The sequence below is a fragment of the Oncorhynchus gorbuscha genome, linkage group LG10 (genome assembly GCF_021184085.1).
Source record: "Oncorhynchus gorbuscha isolate QuinsamMale2020 ecotype Even-year linkage group LG10, OgorEven_v1.0, whole genome shotgun sequence".
NCBI lineage: Eukaryota > Metazoa > Chordata > Actinopteri > Salmoniformes > Salmonidae > Oncorhynchus > Oncorhynchus gorbuscha.
Window position 1 is genome coordinate 43,184,632 of NC_060182.1, and position 13,095 is coordinate 43,197,726.

General features: G+C 46.4%; 1 protein-coding gene across 2 annotated transcripts in view; it reads right to left on the reverse strand.

The window, feature by feature from the left end:
• Nucleotides 1-13,095, reverse strand: part of LOC124046144 (plexin-B1-like) — a 60,185-nt gene that overhangs the window by 15,786 nt on the left and 31,304 nt on the right. The window contains exons 4-33 of one of the 2 annotated variants that reach the window (XM_046366214.1): nucleotides 12,282-12,464; nucleotides 11,260-11,388; nucleotides 10,872-10,972; nucleotides 10,568-10,703; nucleotides 10,331-10,487; nucleotides 10,083-10,191; nucleotides 9,878-9,983; nucleotides 8,645-9,547; nucleotides 8,039-8,137; nucleotides 7,804-7,926; nucleotides 6,670-6,763; nucleotides 6,404-6,570; nucleotides 6,153-6,304; nucleotides 5,954-6,059; nucleotides 5,709-5,845; nucleotides 5,360-5,536; nucleotides 5,043-5,277; nucleotides 4,464-4,706; nucleotides 4,165-4,341; nucleotides 3,818-3,966; nucleotides 3,598-3,698; nucleotides 3,218-3,435; nucleotides 2,883-3,061; nucleotides 2,681-2,747; nucleotides 2,436-2,582; nucleotides 2,103-2,271; nucleotides 1,766-1,869; nucleotides 1,539-1,623; nucleotides 1,180-1,352; nucleotides 883-1,043 (exon numbers count right to left, since the gene is read on the reverse strand). In XM_046366214.1, the coding sequence (XP_046222170.1) occupies nucleotides 883-1,043; nucleotides 1,180-1,352; nucleotides 1,539-1,623; nucleotides 1,766-1,869; nucleotides 2,103-2,271; nucleotides 2,436-2,582; nucleotides 2,681-2,747; nucleotides 2,883-3,061; nucleotides 3,218-3,435; nucleotides 3,598-3,698; nucleotides 3,818-3,966; nucleotides 4,165-4,341; nucleotides 4,464-4,706; nucleotides 5,043-5,277; nucleotides 5,360-5,536; nucleotides 5,709-5,845; nucleotides 5,954-6,059; nucleotides 6,153-6,304; nucleotides 6,404-6,570; nucleotides 6,670-6,763; nucleotides 7,804-7,926; nucleotides 8,039-8,137; nucleotides 8,645-9,547; nucleotides 9,878-9,983; nucleotides 10,083-10,191; nucleotides 10,331-10,487; nucleotides 10,568-10,703; nucleotides 10,872-10,972; nucleotides 11,260-11,388; nucleotides 12,282-12,464 (5,087 nt within the window). The remainder of the gene's footprint in view (nucleotides 1-882; nucleotides 1,044-1,179; nucleotides 1,353-1,538; nucleotides 1,624-1,765; nucleotides 1,870-2,102; nucleotides 2,272-2,435; nucleotides 2,583-2,680; nucleotides 2,748-2,882; nucleotides 3,062-3,217; nucleotides 3,436-3,597; nucleotides 3,699-3,817; nucleotides 3,967-4,164; nucleotides 4,342-4,463; nucleotides 4,707-5,042; nucleotides 5,278-5,359; nucleotides 5,537-5,708; nucleotides 5,846-5,953; nucleotides 6,060-6,152; nucleotides 6,305-6,403; nucleotides 6,571-6,669; nucleotides 6,764-7,803; nucleotides 7,927-8,038; nucleotides 8,138-8,644; nucleotides 9,548-9,877; nucleotides 9,984-10,082; nucleotides 10,192-10,330; nucleotides 10,488-10,567; nucleotides 10,704-10,871; nucleotides 10,973-11,259; nucleotides 11,389-12,281; nucleotides 12,465-13,095) is intronic. The other variant, XM_046366215.1, reaches the window with a different exon arrangement.

Sequence of the window (13,095 nt, forward strand, 5' to 3'; positions counted from 1 at the left end):
GGAAGTAGCTTATGGCAACTACTCAGACTCTGTTGCAAAAAAAACGGAATCTTAGGATTCGAGGAAAATTGGGAGCCAACAGGAAAGGAGTCGAGGAAGCAATTACTCTGGAGTCGACTCTCCACCACTATCCCTTCATTCTTCTTACAATATCATATCCAGATCAGAAGGTTTAAGATGGTACACTACTAGATCATGTGTGTTGTGTTTTTTTTTGCTATGAGCTAAAGGAGTTTAAGAGGGTACACTAGGCCTAAGCTTTGCCACTGCAGAGCGAGAAGTCAATGTTGCATTATGTGAGTACCACAAATTACTACATTTTTGGTCACTTTACCTGAAAAATGGTGGGTCACAGACCAACCATCATGATAATACATTTTAAACAACTACCATACTTTCATGGTTCACATACTGCTAGTACAAAAACATGTATTTTTTCGTTGTACTACCACAGTACATTTTTGTTCCATGGTAGTAACAATGAAAAACAATACTTTGGTACCATCATGTTTTTTTGTTCACTACCATGGCAGGAAAATACCGTGGTACTGGTGAAAATACCATTGTAATTTCCTGCCATGGAGTTGACCAGAAAACAATGCTAAAAAAAAGCCATGGTTCTATTGCACTACCATGGTATATTTTGGTAAGGGCCAGACATTCCTATCAAAATTCTTGCTTGAGAAATAGTTTTGTTAAAAAACTTTTTTCTGCCCATTTCAATGGAAATCATTTACAGTAAGGTACTTATAATTGTTACCCAGAAGTGATTTGATATTGATAAACGAGCCCAGGTCTGTATTGGTTACTGTAATTACAAAGGACAGGAAACACTTGTGTTCAAAAGCAAATGAGCCAGTAGTAGTAGTAGTACCGAGTTACCTGTTAGTCTTCCAGATGTGGATGGTCTCAGGGTCTGTAATGTTGTGTTGCAGAGCCTGCTCATCCAGCAGGTCAAAGAAGTACTTGACAGCCATGGGAACTGGCTGGTTAGTGCTCAGGATCACTGTGAACAAGTCATCCACAAACTTCTGCAGTGTGCCCTGGGAGAGAAAGTAGGAAGATATGGGGATAAATATATGCACAAGTGTAAATATTACACATACCGTTTGTGTGTGTGTGTGTGTGAGACTGCTTGTTTGTTGCATTGTGTTGTGTTGTGCATGTGCATTCTGGCACCTTCATGGAGAGTAGGCGTGTGAGGTAGATCTCAGGAATGGCCTTGGCCCTCTCTCTCTCCCTCTCTCTCAGACTGCCACGCCTGTGTTTGGGCAGGTCTGGCTCCTCATTGGCTTTCACCAGGTGCCAGAGCTTCACACCTCCCTCGTCCCCATCGTCCAACATGGGCGTCTCTGATAGAGGGACACACACGGTCAAACATCTCTGATATAGTCTAGGTACAGTGTCTAAGTTATATCTTTATGTTTCAAATGCAGCTCTTGTGCATTGTCCAAATATGGTAGCAATATTGTATGGATGCTGAATAATATCCTATGACCATGCTGCACGTATGTGCCATAGATTAGTTGAGACTCAACTCTCTCCAGGAAAGTAGTCATGGTTGTCATTGTGTATGTGCTTGGAGTTCCGGGGTACCAGTGCAACAGTGGCTCCATCCGGAACCTGCAGACCATTTGTAAAATCATTAAATCAAATTAACAAAGTAAACAAACAAAAAAATACTTCACAGTCACAGACTAGAAAACTAGTCATTCTAGTTAAAGGAGATAGGGATAGATGGGATGTGTGGCCTGCCATTTCTGACCTTGTAGTGCTGCAGGGTGTTGAGGCGTTTCCAGGAACCCTGCACCACCGACGTCAAGTCCTCGTCTGACAGGATCAGGTGACCTGCCATGCCCGCACGCCACTCTGATCAAGGACACGATACAAAAGATTAGCTATCAAAAAAGTTGATTATAACTGATGACCAAGGAAGGATTCTGTTGGCTTTGTCAATTCTAGGGTGTTTCAGGTTTATAGTACGCCCATTAACTTGGATAAATGTTCGTTGGCTTCATTTCTACCTGGCATGCCAGGATGGACAAAGATGTCACCTTCTCAGATTGAACAGTGAATGACAGAGAGCTGTAGTGGAGGCTCACCCAGGTGGAGAGAGTCTGTGTGGGGCCTCTGGGAGAAGGACATGCCCTTCCATGCCTGTTCCAGGACCTTCTCCTTCACCTGGGTTATGGTGTCACAGTCCAGCACCTTGGCAGGAGCAGTCTGGGGCACACCACCGTTGCCTGTCGCTGGCATGAGGACATTCAGCGTCTGGAAGGTTAATGGTAGTTAATTAAATCACCACACAAAAAAAACATGACTAATTGCACAGCTCCTTTATTCCAGCCCCTGCTTTATAATGATAAACAAAACCTGCATGTAGATGTGTATTTATGGTAAAAGGACATCAGGGTTTGTGTGTGCTGTGCTCTCACCAAGGTTTTGTACTCTATGTCCTCGCGGAGCAGCCTGTTGTCGTTGAGTGTATACTTGGCCTTTCCTGTCACGGCGTCCACCGGTCCCTTGTCCACCTGGTGTTTAATGGCTCTAAACAGCATGTAGAAGGACTCCCCTGCAGTGTCCTAATAACACAGCACAGATGGGACATGTTTCTTTAAATGCCTCTTTAGTGAGGAGACACAGGGGGGTGAATGGGGAAAGAGCAGGCTGAGCTACTCACCCTCAGGAAGGTGAACAGACAAATGGACATCCAGTTGGTCAGGAGCTTCTCGACCACCGATTCAGTTCTGAAACAGAACATGTCCCACGTGAATGTGTCAAACACAGATAGGAAAACCACAAGAGACTTTAAAAAAAGACACAGGAAGAAGCCTGCCATTACCCAAGACTGATGAGAACATATACTGATCAGCCCCCCTCACCTTCGGAGCATGAGTTTGGGGTTCTTGGCCACGTACTGCACCACCAGGTCGTTTAGCAGAGTCTTGAGGATGTCAGTGAAGTACTCCAGCTTCCCATGCAGGGCCACGGTGAGCAGGGAGGCCACGTAGGCCCGGTCCCGAGGGGAGAAGGTCCGCTGCACCTCCAGGGTGTGGATGAACTGGGAGAGAGTGGCACAAAGGGGTCAAAACAGTGACACAGTGAAAGTGAAGCATAACGTGCATGCGTTACATATTACCGCTGACGTTTTATAGTCTGAATGGTATTGAGAGGTACGGTAGGTCAAGTTCACTTCTTCAGAGTTGGTTAAGGTTACCTTGGTGAGGAATAGTTTGCTGTTGAGGAGGTTGGACAGTTGAACCAGTCCCTGCTCCACCGTCTGTCTACGGCACTCCGGCACGTCCAAATCTCGCCTCAGTGGCGACTCCCGGTGGCCAGGAAAGAAAATGCGCTCTGCATACGCCTTGTAGTCCAGGAAGGGAATACCAGAACCCACCAGGTCACTTGAACAGTCCATCATCTCTGTCATTAGGTCTACACAGAGGGAGGAAAATAGACCACATTGAGATCGTGAGAATCCTTTCAGCAAAATCATATATAACCTACACCTGAAAAACCTTACTTATTTGAAGCCACTAGTTTTGTGATATAAGATGCGGTTTTGTGAACTTATGTTGAAGCTTATGGCACTTTCACCTGTGAACTCTTTCTTGCAGCGGTCCCTCACACTGGTCTCCAGATTCTCCAGCTGAATCTGGACCTTCTTGTAGTCCCTCACAGCCTGTTTGCTTTTCCTCCTGACAGAGATGCATACGGAAAGACAGAAAAGCTCACATCCAGTATACTGTACCAAGCATTACTTTGAACAGATGAACTGGTGTATACTTGGCAAAGTAGAGTGACTGTTGACACCCACCTATATATGAGCACTATGATGACAACGATGAGGGCTACGATGGAAGCCCCCACCCCTACGCCCACCTGGGCCTCCAGGGGGAAGGTGGACTGGCCTTGGGTGTCATACTGCACTCTACCTAGGGAGAAGTTCAGGTTCCCCATCTGGACCTGGGACAAGACAGCAATTGATTTTAGAGTGGAAGGATTAGATTCAACGTTGAAGTGTTTTACACTTGTCATCCCTACAACCACCACAACTAAATAATATTCAGAATTACACAGATTTGAACAAACTTATTCACAAAAGACATGTGCCCTCTTTGATTTCCAATTCCAATAGTGGTGACGCAAGGAGTGAAGACGTACAGTGAACTCGGGGAGAGAATCCATGCCCTCCTGCTTCTTGCTGGCCATCACAGAGGGCTGCTGGGATGGAGGCTCACAGTAGAGGTGGTTATGGGTCAAGGTTTTCACAGAGCATACCCCTTCCCCAATCAGAGCCACCACCTCCTCCTTAAAGATGGCCAGGTCCAGGTTCTCCCCCTAGATCATAACAATAACGATATTGGAGAAAGCCAACTGGACAGGAAACAGACAATACTCGCAGGTTCTGAAAAACGGTTGGAGAAACTGTTATGGTAGCAGAAATGGGATGTAACAGAGACCTCCACAGAGATGATGCTGCCAGGTTTGTGGTGGTAGGGTTTGCTGGGGTCATTCTGGTTCAGTGGGTACAGTCTGGGGTTGAGCTCGTAGCTGAAAGCTCCACTGCCCACAGAGTTGAAGTCAAAGTGCAGGTTATCCAGTAGGAAGTCCACCTTGACCCGAGCATGGTGGGCCTCCATCCCCACAGCAGGCGTAGGGCACAGCATCAGAGAGGAGCTGCTCACAGCACAGCTCGTCTCAAACTGGAGAGCAAGAGATGAGAGGCGTATTTATAGATATTTATTGAAAGCAAAAGCAGTGATTGATTCTCAACTTTACCTTTAAAAAGGTGATACATCACACTACCTGATCAAAGAAAAGAGAGCCTATCCCCCAAACTAAGCCAGTAGACATCTGAACACCATGTTAGAGGACTCAACATTTCAGTTGAATAGAATAATAATAAATAAGCCATTTAGCAGAATGCTTTTATCCAAAGCAACTTAGTCATGTTTTACGTAAGGGTGGTCCCGGGAATCGAACCCACTATCCTGGCATTGCAAGCACCATGCTCTACCAACAGAGGACCACCAGTTTACCTTTTTTACCACACAGAGTGAGTCTTCAAGACAGTCTGGCTCAGGAACTATCCGTCTTTGCCTCTTGAGTGGGATTTCTGTGTGTCTCACTCTACTCTCTCCATCTCTGCTGCTCCTCCTCGTCCTCCTCTTCTTCCTTGGAGAAAGGGACTCCAGAGGACTAAGGGTCACCCGGATTCGGGGCTCCTGCACAACATCTAGGTTTTGCCCAGACACACGGATCATTCTTCCACCACTGGACACACAGAGAGAAGAAGAATTTATTACATGAATGAAAAAATATGGCAATTCATTGCGAGTGACATCGTGACACCCACCTGAGGAAGCTTTTTGAGGGTGCAGCCATGGTTATGTTAGGATCTGAGGTGTAATGATAGATGGCTCCCTGTAGATGGCGTTCTGCTCTACCAAACCGGACCGTGATTCCATGCTCTCCAGTTCTGTTGCTGCCCCCTGTCATACATGTAATCTGGTCATCCACGACCTCAGAGGAGCTAAAAAATAAGTCATTTAAAAGATATCACAACTACTGCTACAGCAGGTTACAGGACTTTATTAAGGACATTCACAAATGATGTATGAATTCTCATATGCAGTGCTGACTCCACTTGCTTTACAGTGGTTGATGTGGTGACTTTGAATGGAAGAGATGTGTAAGAGACTTACATGAGGCATGAGACTCCTCCAATAAGCACGCTGACCTCACTGGGGTGTCCAGTCTTCAGGCTCTGGCCCATTATGGTCAATTCTGAGCCCCCGGCCTTGGGCCCCTTCTGAGGGGCTATCCCCATCAAAGCCGGGTCCTGAGGGCAAGAGGAAGGGCATTAAGAATACATTATCAGACTGAGGGCAAGTGTCCATTTGGCTAGAGCAAGATTTTAGTAGAGTATAATAATGTCTGTTATAGATACCTGGAAGCTGAACCTTTGACTGGAGAGTCCAAGCCCTCCTCCTCTCACCTCGACTGAGGCCTGACCACTCTTCTCTCCCCCACTGGCTGTGGTCTCACACACAATCCTAGAGGGGAAATGGAGGTTGTCATTCTGAATGCAGATACAACTAGAGCTGCAGAAGATGGAAATAAACGCTGTTGCACGAGAAGAACATTACCTTGAGGAGATCTCATATCTGCTGTTGATGACCGTGCAGGGGACACCGGCTATAGTGACAGAGTTCTGGATGTCTTCAGCTTTCTGTCCAAGATTGGAGCCTGAGATGGTCACCACAGTACCACCCTCTACTGGTCCAGAGATGGGCTCCATCTGCAACACACAGTCACGGAGAAGTTCAAAAAACGAGTCCATGTCACTGTCTGAAGACACGTCAACCATAAAAAGACAAGGACGCAAATCAAGCCTCACTAAGTGGATGACGGGTGCTGGGCAGGACTGCTTGATCTCGCCAGCGCACGAGTCCCGGTAACTGCATTTGGAGCGAGCTCCCCCGCACCACGCACAGCCGTACTTCTGATCAGCTGTACGACACCGGCTGCAGTCTGACCGGCCCACAGAGCAGTTAAACAACGTCACTGGAACAGAGAGGATACCGGGAGTCAACAACACCGCATAATCTGAAGAAGAGGTAATCTCAATGAGATCTACATCAGTAGCTCTCTTGTATAACCTACCATGAAGGTCGTCCGCACTATCAATCTGAAAGGTGTTTCTCCTCCTCACATTGATCACGGCATTGTACTCCTCCACAAAGGCAGTATAGGCGTACTGCAACACGACAGAAATAAGGTAGTCTTAGCAGTGACCACAATCACAGATGCCCACATTACAGTGCCGTGAAAAAAAAGGTACTTGTCCTCTTTCTGATTTTCTAAATTTTTGATACTGAACGTTATCCGATCTACAACCAAAACCTAATATTAGGTAAAGGGAACCTGCATTTACCAACAACAACAAAAAATCTTAATTGGGCTCAAGTTTGCCAAAAAGCACCTGGATGATCAAGACTCTTGGAAGAATTTTCTAAAGACAGGGGAGTCAAAAGTATAACTTTTTAGATGACATGGGTCCCCTCATGCCTGGCGGGAACAAAACACTGCATTCTACAGTAAGAACCTTATACCACCGGTCAAGCCATGGCGGTGGTAGTGTGATGTTTTGCTGCCTCAGGACCGAGACGACTTGCCTTGATAGAAGGAATTTTGTATTCTGTATGGTATCAGAGAATTTTACAGGAGAATGTCAGGCCATCCTTCTGTGAGCTGAAGCACAGCTGGGTCATGCAGCAAGACAATGATCCAAAACACAATCAAGTAAGTCTACATGAAAATGGCTAAAAAGCAAGACATTTGAAGTTTAGGAATGGCCTCGACAGTCCTGACCTAATCCCGAGATTGGGCCAAAATTCCTCCACCGTGACTGATTAACAACGACAGGAAGCGTTTGGTTGGAGTCATTGCAGCTAAAGGTGGCAACACCCAGTTATTGAGTGTAAGAGGGCAATTACTTTCTCACAAAAAAAGGTATTGGTGTTGCATAACTGTTTATAAAATATGTATGCAATTGTAATTTGTTCACTCAGGTTCCCTTTATATAATATTAGGTTTTGGTTGAAGATGATAACGTTCAGTATTAAAAAAACATGCAAAAGTTGAGAAGATTTTAAAGCGGGCAAATACTTTTTCCACACAGCACTATAGTTGAACTATCACTTTAAAAAAAAACATGAAACACCATGCAGACAAACGCTGTTCAAATGAACAGCACTGTTGCAATACCACATAGGCTGATGCTGTATGAAGACTGACCTGGTGTAGCTGGCAGGTGATGAAGTAGAGAGAGGGCTGGGTGTTGTCTGGCTCCACGTACGCGTCGACCACCACTGACAGCCCTTCGATGGTCAGCACACACTCATAGTCCAGATCCTCATCCTGAACACACACAACACACACACAAACACACACAGGCCACGTTTTACACACCACGCATCTTGGGTAAAGTAAACCATCAGCCATTTGGGTTTTGCAAGCATTTCTCACACACCTGGAAGAGGTGAAGGTGGCGTCCCACCAGAGTGATCTTCCGCTCCACATTAACAGGAACAAGAGAGGAGCCCTGGACCTTCTCCACACACGGGCAGTCCTGATCATATTATAAGACATACGTTACAGGACACACACACATGGGACATATGACATCAAACAATACACCAGCTTACATTTTCAGGTGAGGTCTCACCAATTTCAAAGCATTAAACTAGACTGACTGTGTGAACAATTCAGCAAATCCCACACCAAAATGTAGCTCTGCAGTCTAAAAGTTTATTATATGCGACTGAAGTGAAGAACAAAAACACTGACAAAGCGTAAAACAAAAAAACAGCAGGTTTAGTTCAAACTGAAGACAGCCATTTTTGATGGTTTGATCTCCAAAGTATTGACAGTTGACCACTTCAATGACACTCAAAACATAAAACGTAATGGCGATGCAATGTTTGCACACATCAGACATAAATAAGAGGGTAGGAATTTCGGATCAAATTAAGAGTAACCTATTTTACACGATGCCAATGCAACTGCACTTATCCGATTCAGTGCATGTGTTGTACTGGGTGCATCAGCTAGACTGCCACTGAAAGACCCCACTCACCGGCAGATCAATTTCAGAGGAGTCAGACTGGTAGTCTGCTGAAGAGTCAGGGTCAGGTGTGAGGGTAAAGGATTGAGAGGGCTGGTTTGGGTCATCATCTCCAGAGGGCACTGTGGCAGAGGATGTTGGAGGGTCCATCTCTGACTCTCCCATCTCCCATTCCTTTGTCCAGGGGGGTGAGTCTGTACCTTCAGAGGGGGCCAGGTGGACTTCATCCCCATCAGAGCCAGTGGGCAGGTCCATTAACAGGGGGACTTCATCCCCATCAGAGCCAGTGGGCAGGTCCATTAACAGGGGGACTTCATCCCCATCAGAGCCAGTGGGCAGGTCCATTAACAGGGGGACTTCATCCCCGTCAGAGCCAGTGGGCAGGTCCATTAACAGGGGGACACCACTAGCAGTGGTTGATGTGGTGTCAGAGGAGGGCTCCGGCACAGTGTGGTCAGTGTCGGTGAGTCCATTTGTACTACTAGGAGCCTCAGTTTCTGGAGACTCGGGCCAGTCTAGCAGCTCAACCCTAGTGACTGTTGTCTGCTCCGTCTCCCCTGTTCCAGCAGTAGTCCTGGGGAGGCTCCCGTCTCCATCCACTGAGGTCTCTCCAGCGGTGGTCTGTGTCCCTGCCTGCAGACTGGTTGTCACCTCTAGTGTTGCAGTGGTAGCCTGAGTGGCCAGTGTGGTTGAGGGTGTGGTGGTGGCAATGGTTGGGGAGTGGGTGGTGGGGACTGCGGTTGGCTCGGGGGTGGTGGTGGTGGGTGTGGTGGATGGGGGCACAGGTGTGCTGGCCAGGACTGGGGGAGTGGTCCTAATAGATGTCCCTGTGGGTGGGAGTGTTGGAGCAGCCAGGAGAGTTGGAGTTAGAGTGTCAGATTGTTTGGTTGCTGGGGGAGTGAATGTTGGTTTGAACTTGAGATGGTAACACAAATGATCAGAAAGGGGGAGAGGAGGGAGACGATGGTAAAACAAGAGGAATAGCAAGAAATATGCAAATAAATACATAAAGACTGAAATCACAAAAAAAACTAACTTTTACTAAAAAAAAGTACTAATTTAAAACAAAGACAATGGAACACGACAAAACATAAATAGACAGGACACGTACAAACTAACAGTTACCTAGGGAGCAGATACCAGTTTCACTACAAAGCAAACCTGAATACACTGGTTAGTATATATAGTTTGTACCAGCTAGCAGTCCTATAACTGCACTTCCTGATAACCTGCAGGTAGACTTACGTGTTTGTTGTAAATTGTGACTCCCTCATCACAGATTTTATTGGTGCACATGTGCTGGTGAATACACCAGTTACAGCCCCAGCGACTGCTTACACACCCTCTGCACCTGAAAACAGAGAGAAGACCGAGACAGAGAGGTTAACAATGTTAACAGGGGGAGATATACAATTGCATTGTGGCTAGAAATGTCAGCCTTTTAACTCACGGCATGAGTCCAGAGAGCTGTTGGACCACACCACAGTCAAAGAAGGTGAACTCCCGAGCAGCCACAGTCACATTGCGGAAGCGAAGGGACAGGGGGATGGTGACTGAGTCTGAGCAGGAGAGAAGTCAGAACATCCCTAAATTACAGTACCCTCCAAAAAGGATAGTTAGCTTTGGTGATCATTAAGAAAGAGAAAGGAATCATTCTGCTTTGTCGTGTCAAATTGGACTCACACGGATGTCACTCACCTTCTCCCTGGCCAATGGGAGGCAGCCTGCTGGCGTCGGGAGTAGAGCAGATCACACCAGTGTCTGTGACAGTGGCCAGACGTTCCACATCCTGGTAGAAACAGCTGTATGCTTCGCCTTGCACTAGACTGGGCAACCCCTTCACTGACACAGAAATCTTCGAGAGAGAAGGACAAAAATACATACAGGGTCTCCAAGTAATGAAGTAATGAATCTCCCACTCCTCTCATGCCTTACGTCTGTCTCCTCTCCACGGCTGATGTTATACAGGCTCAGGGATTGGATACCGAGACACTGCTGCTGCTGGTGGTCAAAGCTCCACAGCCACTGGCCCTGCAGAGCCCCCCGACTGCACTGTGAACGCTGGACACACCTGCCATCGCAGGGGGAAGTGGGGTTGAGCACAGGAGAGGAACAAGTGAGAAATGTGGAAGGTGATCATTCATTAATGTTGACATTTGCCTTTGCTCTTCCTATATTTTTGATGAGCTCTTAACTTAAATTTTCTTTGGTATAGAATAGTCAGTTGGTGCTTCCTCACCTGCCCTCCAGAACACACCAGCCACAGTAAGGGTCTCGGGCTGAAAGACAGGACTGACAGTCCAGGTGATCTCCACACTCTGCCACCGGTCGCTTCTCCACCTGAAAGGTTACCCACATATTTTTCTTAAAAACAGCTGTACTATACAATGAAACCGTAGAGGTGCTATAATTGTGTTCAATCAATTATATATTTTTTCATAGCCCTTGCCCTGAACTACTACCAGTGAACTGCATGGTCAAAAATTCAAAACACACCTGTACAGTACCTACTCTTGATCCTCTTCACTGCATTCCTGCACCAGCTGAAGACCCTAGACTGTATTAGGGGAGTCAAGTATCTAGCTAGCGATGGATGTGTTTGAGCGGTGTTGTTCACTCAGACTAACCATTGCGCCGGTCATGACGTAGATGTGCGTCTCCGTCTGGTCCAGCAGGAGGTCACTACTGATGGGCGAGTTGGGCTGGATGAGCATGGAGGAGTACATCTCCACCCGGCCTCCAGAGCCTAGGAACACCTGGAGAGAAGCAGATGGTTATGGTCAGAAACCATCAACCATTTCCAAGTGTGAAGGTTATAAATCTCAGCACATACAGTACATATGACAACGGAAAAAGACCATTGAAAAGGCTAAAGAAGTCTTGGCTTAGAATGTGTCTAAAAGCAATTTGAAGGTGCATTTGTACTGTCTGCAGGATCATATTGTGAAGAGAACAGTTAATTTGATTGGCAGTCAGTAAATCTAATCTGGAGGATACCAAGACACCTTTGCCTAAGTGATTCATGAGCCCTCGAACTCTCAAGTTACCTGAGTTTAATGAGATTAGCATAGATTTTTATGTCAGACTCCATAAGCCTGTGCAGTGATCTCAGTGCTGTAAGCAGGAATCAAATTGCTTGTCAAGTGCAGTTTCTGTCAGCACACCTTAGCGAGCTGACAAAATAAGACACTCGATTTAGAAACCTGCAAGTTGTATCCAAACTGTGTGTGTGTGTGTGTGTGTGTGTGTGTGTGTGTGTGTGTGTGTGTGTGTGTGTGTGTGTGTGTGTGTGTGTGTGTGTGTGTGTGTGTGTGTGTGTGTGTGTGTGTGTGTGTGTGTGTGTGTGTGTACGCATGCATGTGCACGTGTGTGTCTGAATGGTGGTTGTGGAATTTGGTGTGCAGTGATGAGATAATCCCTTTATAATGGGTAACTTCAGTCAGCTGCATACTAAGGGAGCTTTGATCAGGCACCTCAAAGCCCTCTGTTCTCTTCTGTCTGAGAAGGTCTCTCCCACCGGCTCGGACCACAGCTTTAACAAGGCTACCAGACGATATCCAGAGTAGAAGTACGTCTGAAACACTATCTTGATCTAGATCTCAAGTATTAACAAATAAAATGCATCATGACCTACTGTAACTTGACATACCTTGTGCAAATTCCCTTTAGAGTCTCCTAAAAAGGCAATGGTGTGCCCAGCCCTCATACCAACAGCCACAGCAGTGAGACGGGCAGATGGGCTGTCCAATACTGCCTCAGCTTCCATGGGTACCCTGCTGGCCATTGGACTGGGGGTGTGGTCAGAGCCACAGGGATAAGCCTTTAGGGTGTTCTGGAAGAAAGAGAACAAACAAAAACACATCTCTCAGAGAATGTTCCATTCACATTATCACAGGAACATGGTTATTCATTTTAAGTCCAACAGTATAACTTTCATTCAGCAATATTGAATGTACAGGTCTTTCACAGTCCAACCAATCCTCTTAGATTTTATAAGAGGATTAAATATTATACTAGGTGGGAAGCATACTAAGAATGCAATCTTGTGCCTTTGCGTAACCCCTTAAAGCCTACAAATAAGTCTTCAAGCCCAACTCCAGTAAATTGGAACGTATTTTGTTACAGGGCTTGTTTACTTCAAAGCAAATTGTTTACCAAATTAACTATGTGGTCCAATCCATCTGTCAGTCTCGTTGGACTTCAAAGGGCTCTTACCCATCCGTGTCAGCCTTCATTTACCAGTCTGATAGCGGAGTCGGGACAGTTAGTTTTATTGATCCTAACGATCCCATTAAACCGCTCGTGGCTGCAGGGCAGGCAGGCCTGACGAGCTCCGGGGCTCCAGGCTGGAGGTCACCCCGGGGTCGTAGGCCTGCAGGGCGACTTCCCTCCCCGGCTTCAGGGATCTCTTGGCTCTTTGGCACAGTGCTCATTAAGGCCTTTCATGAATTACAGGCCTTCCT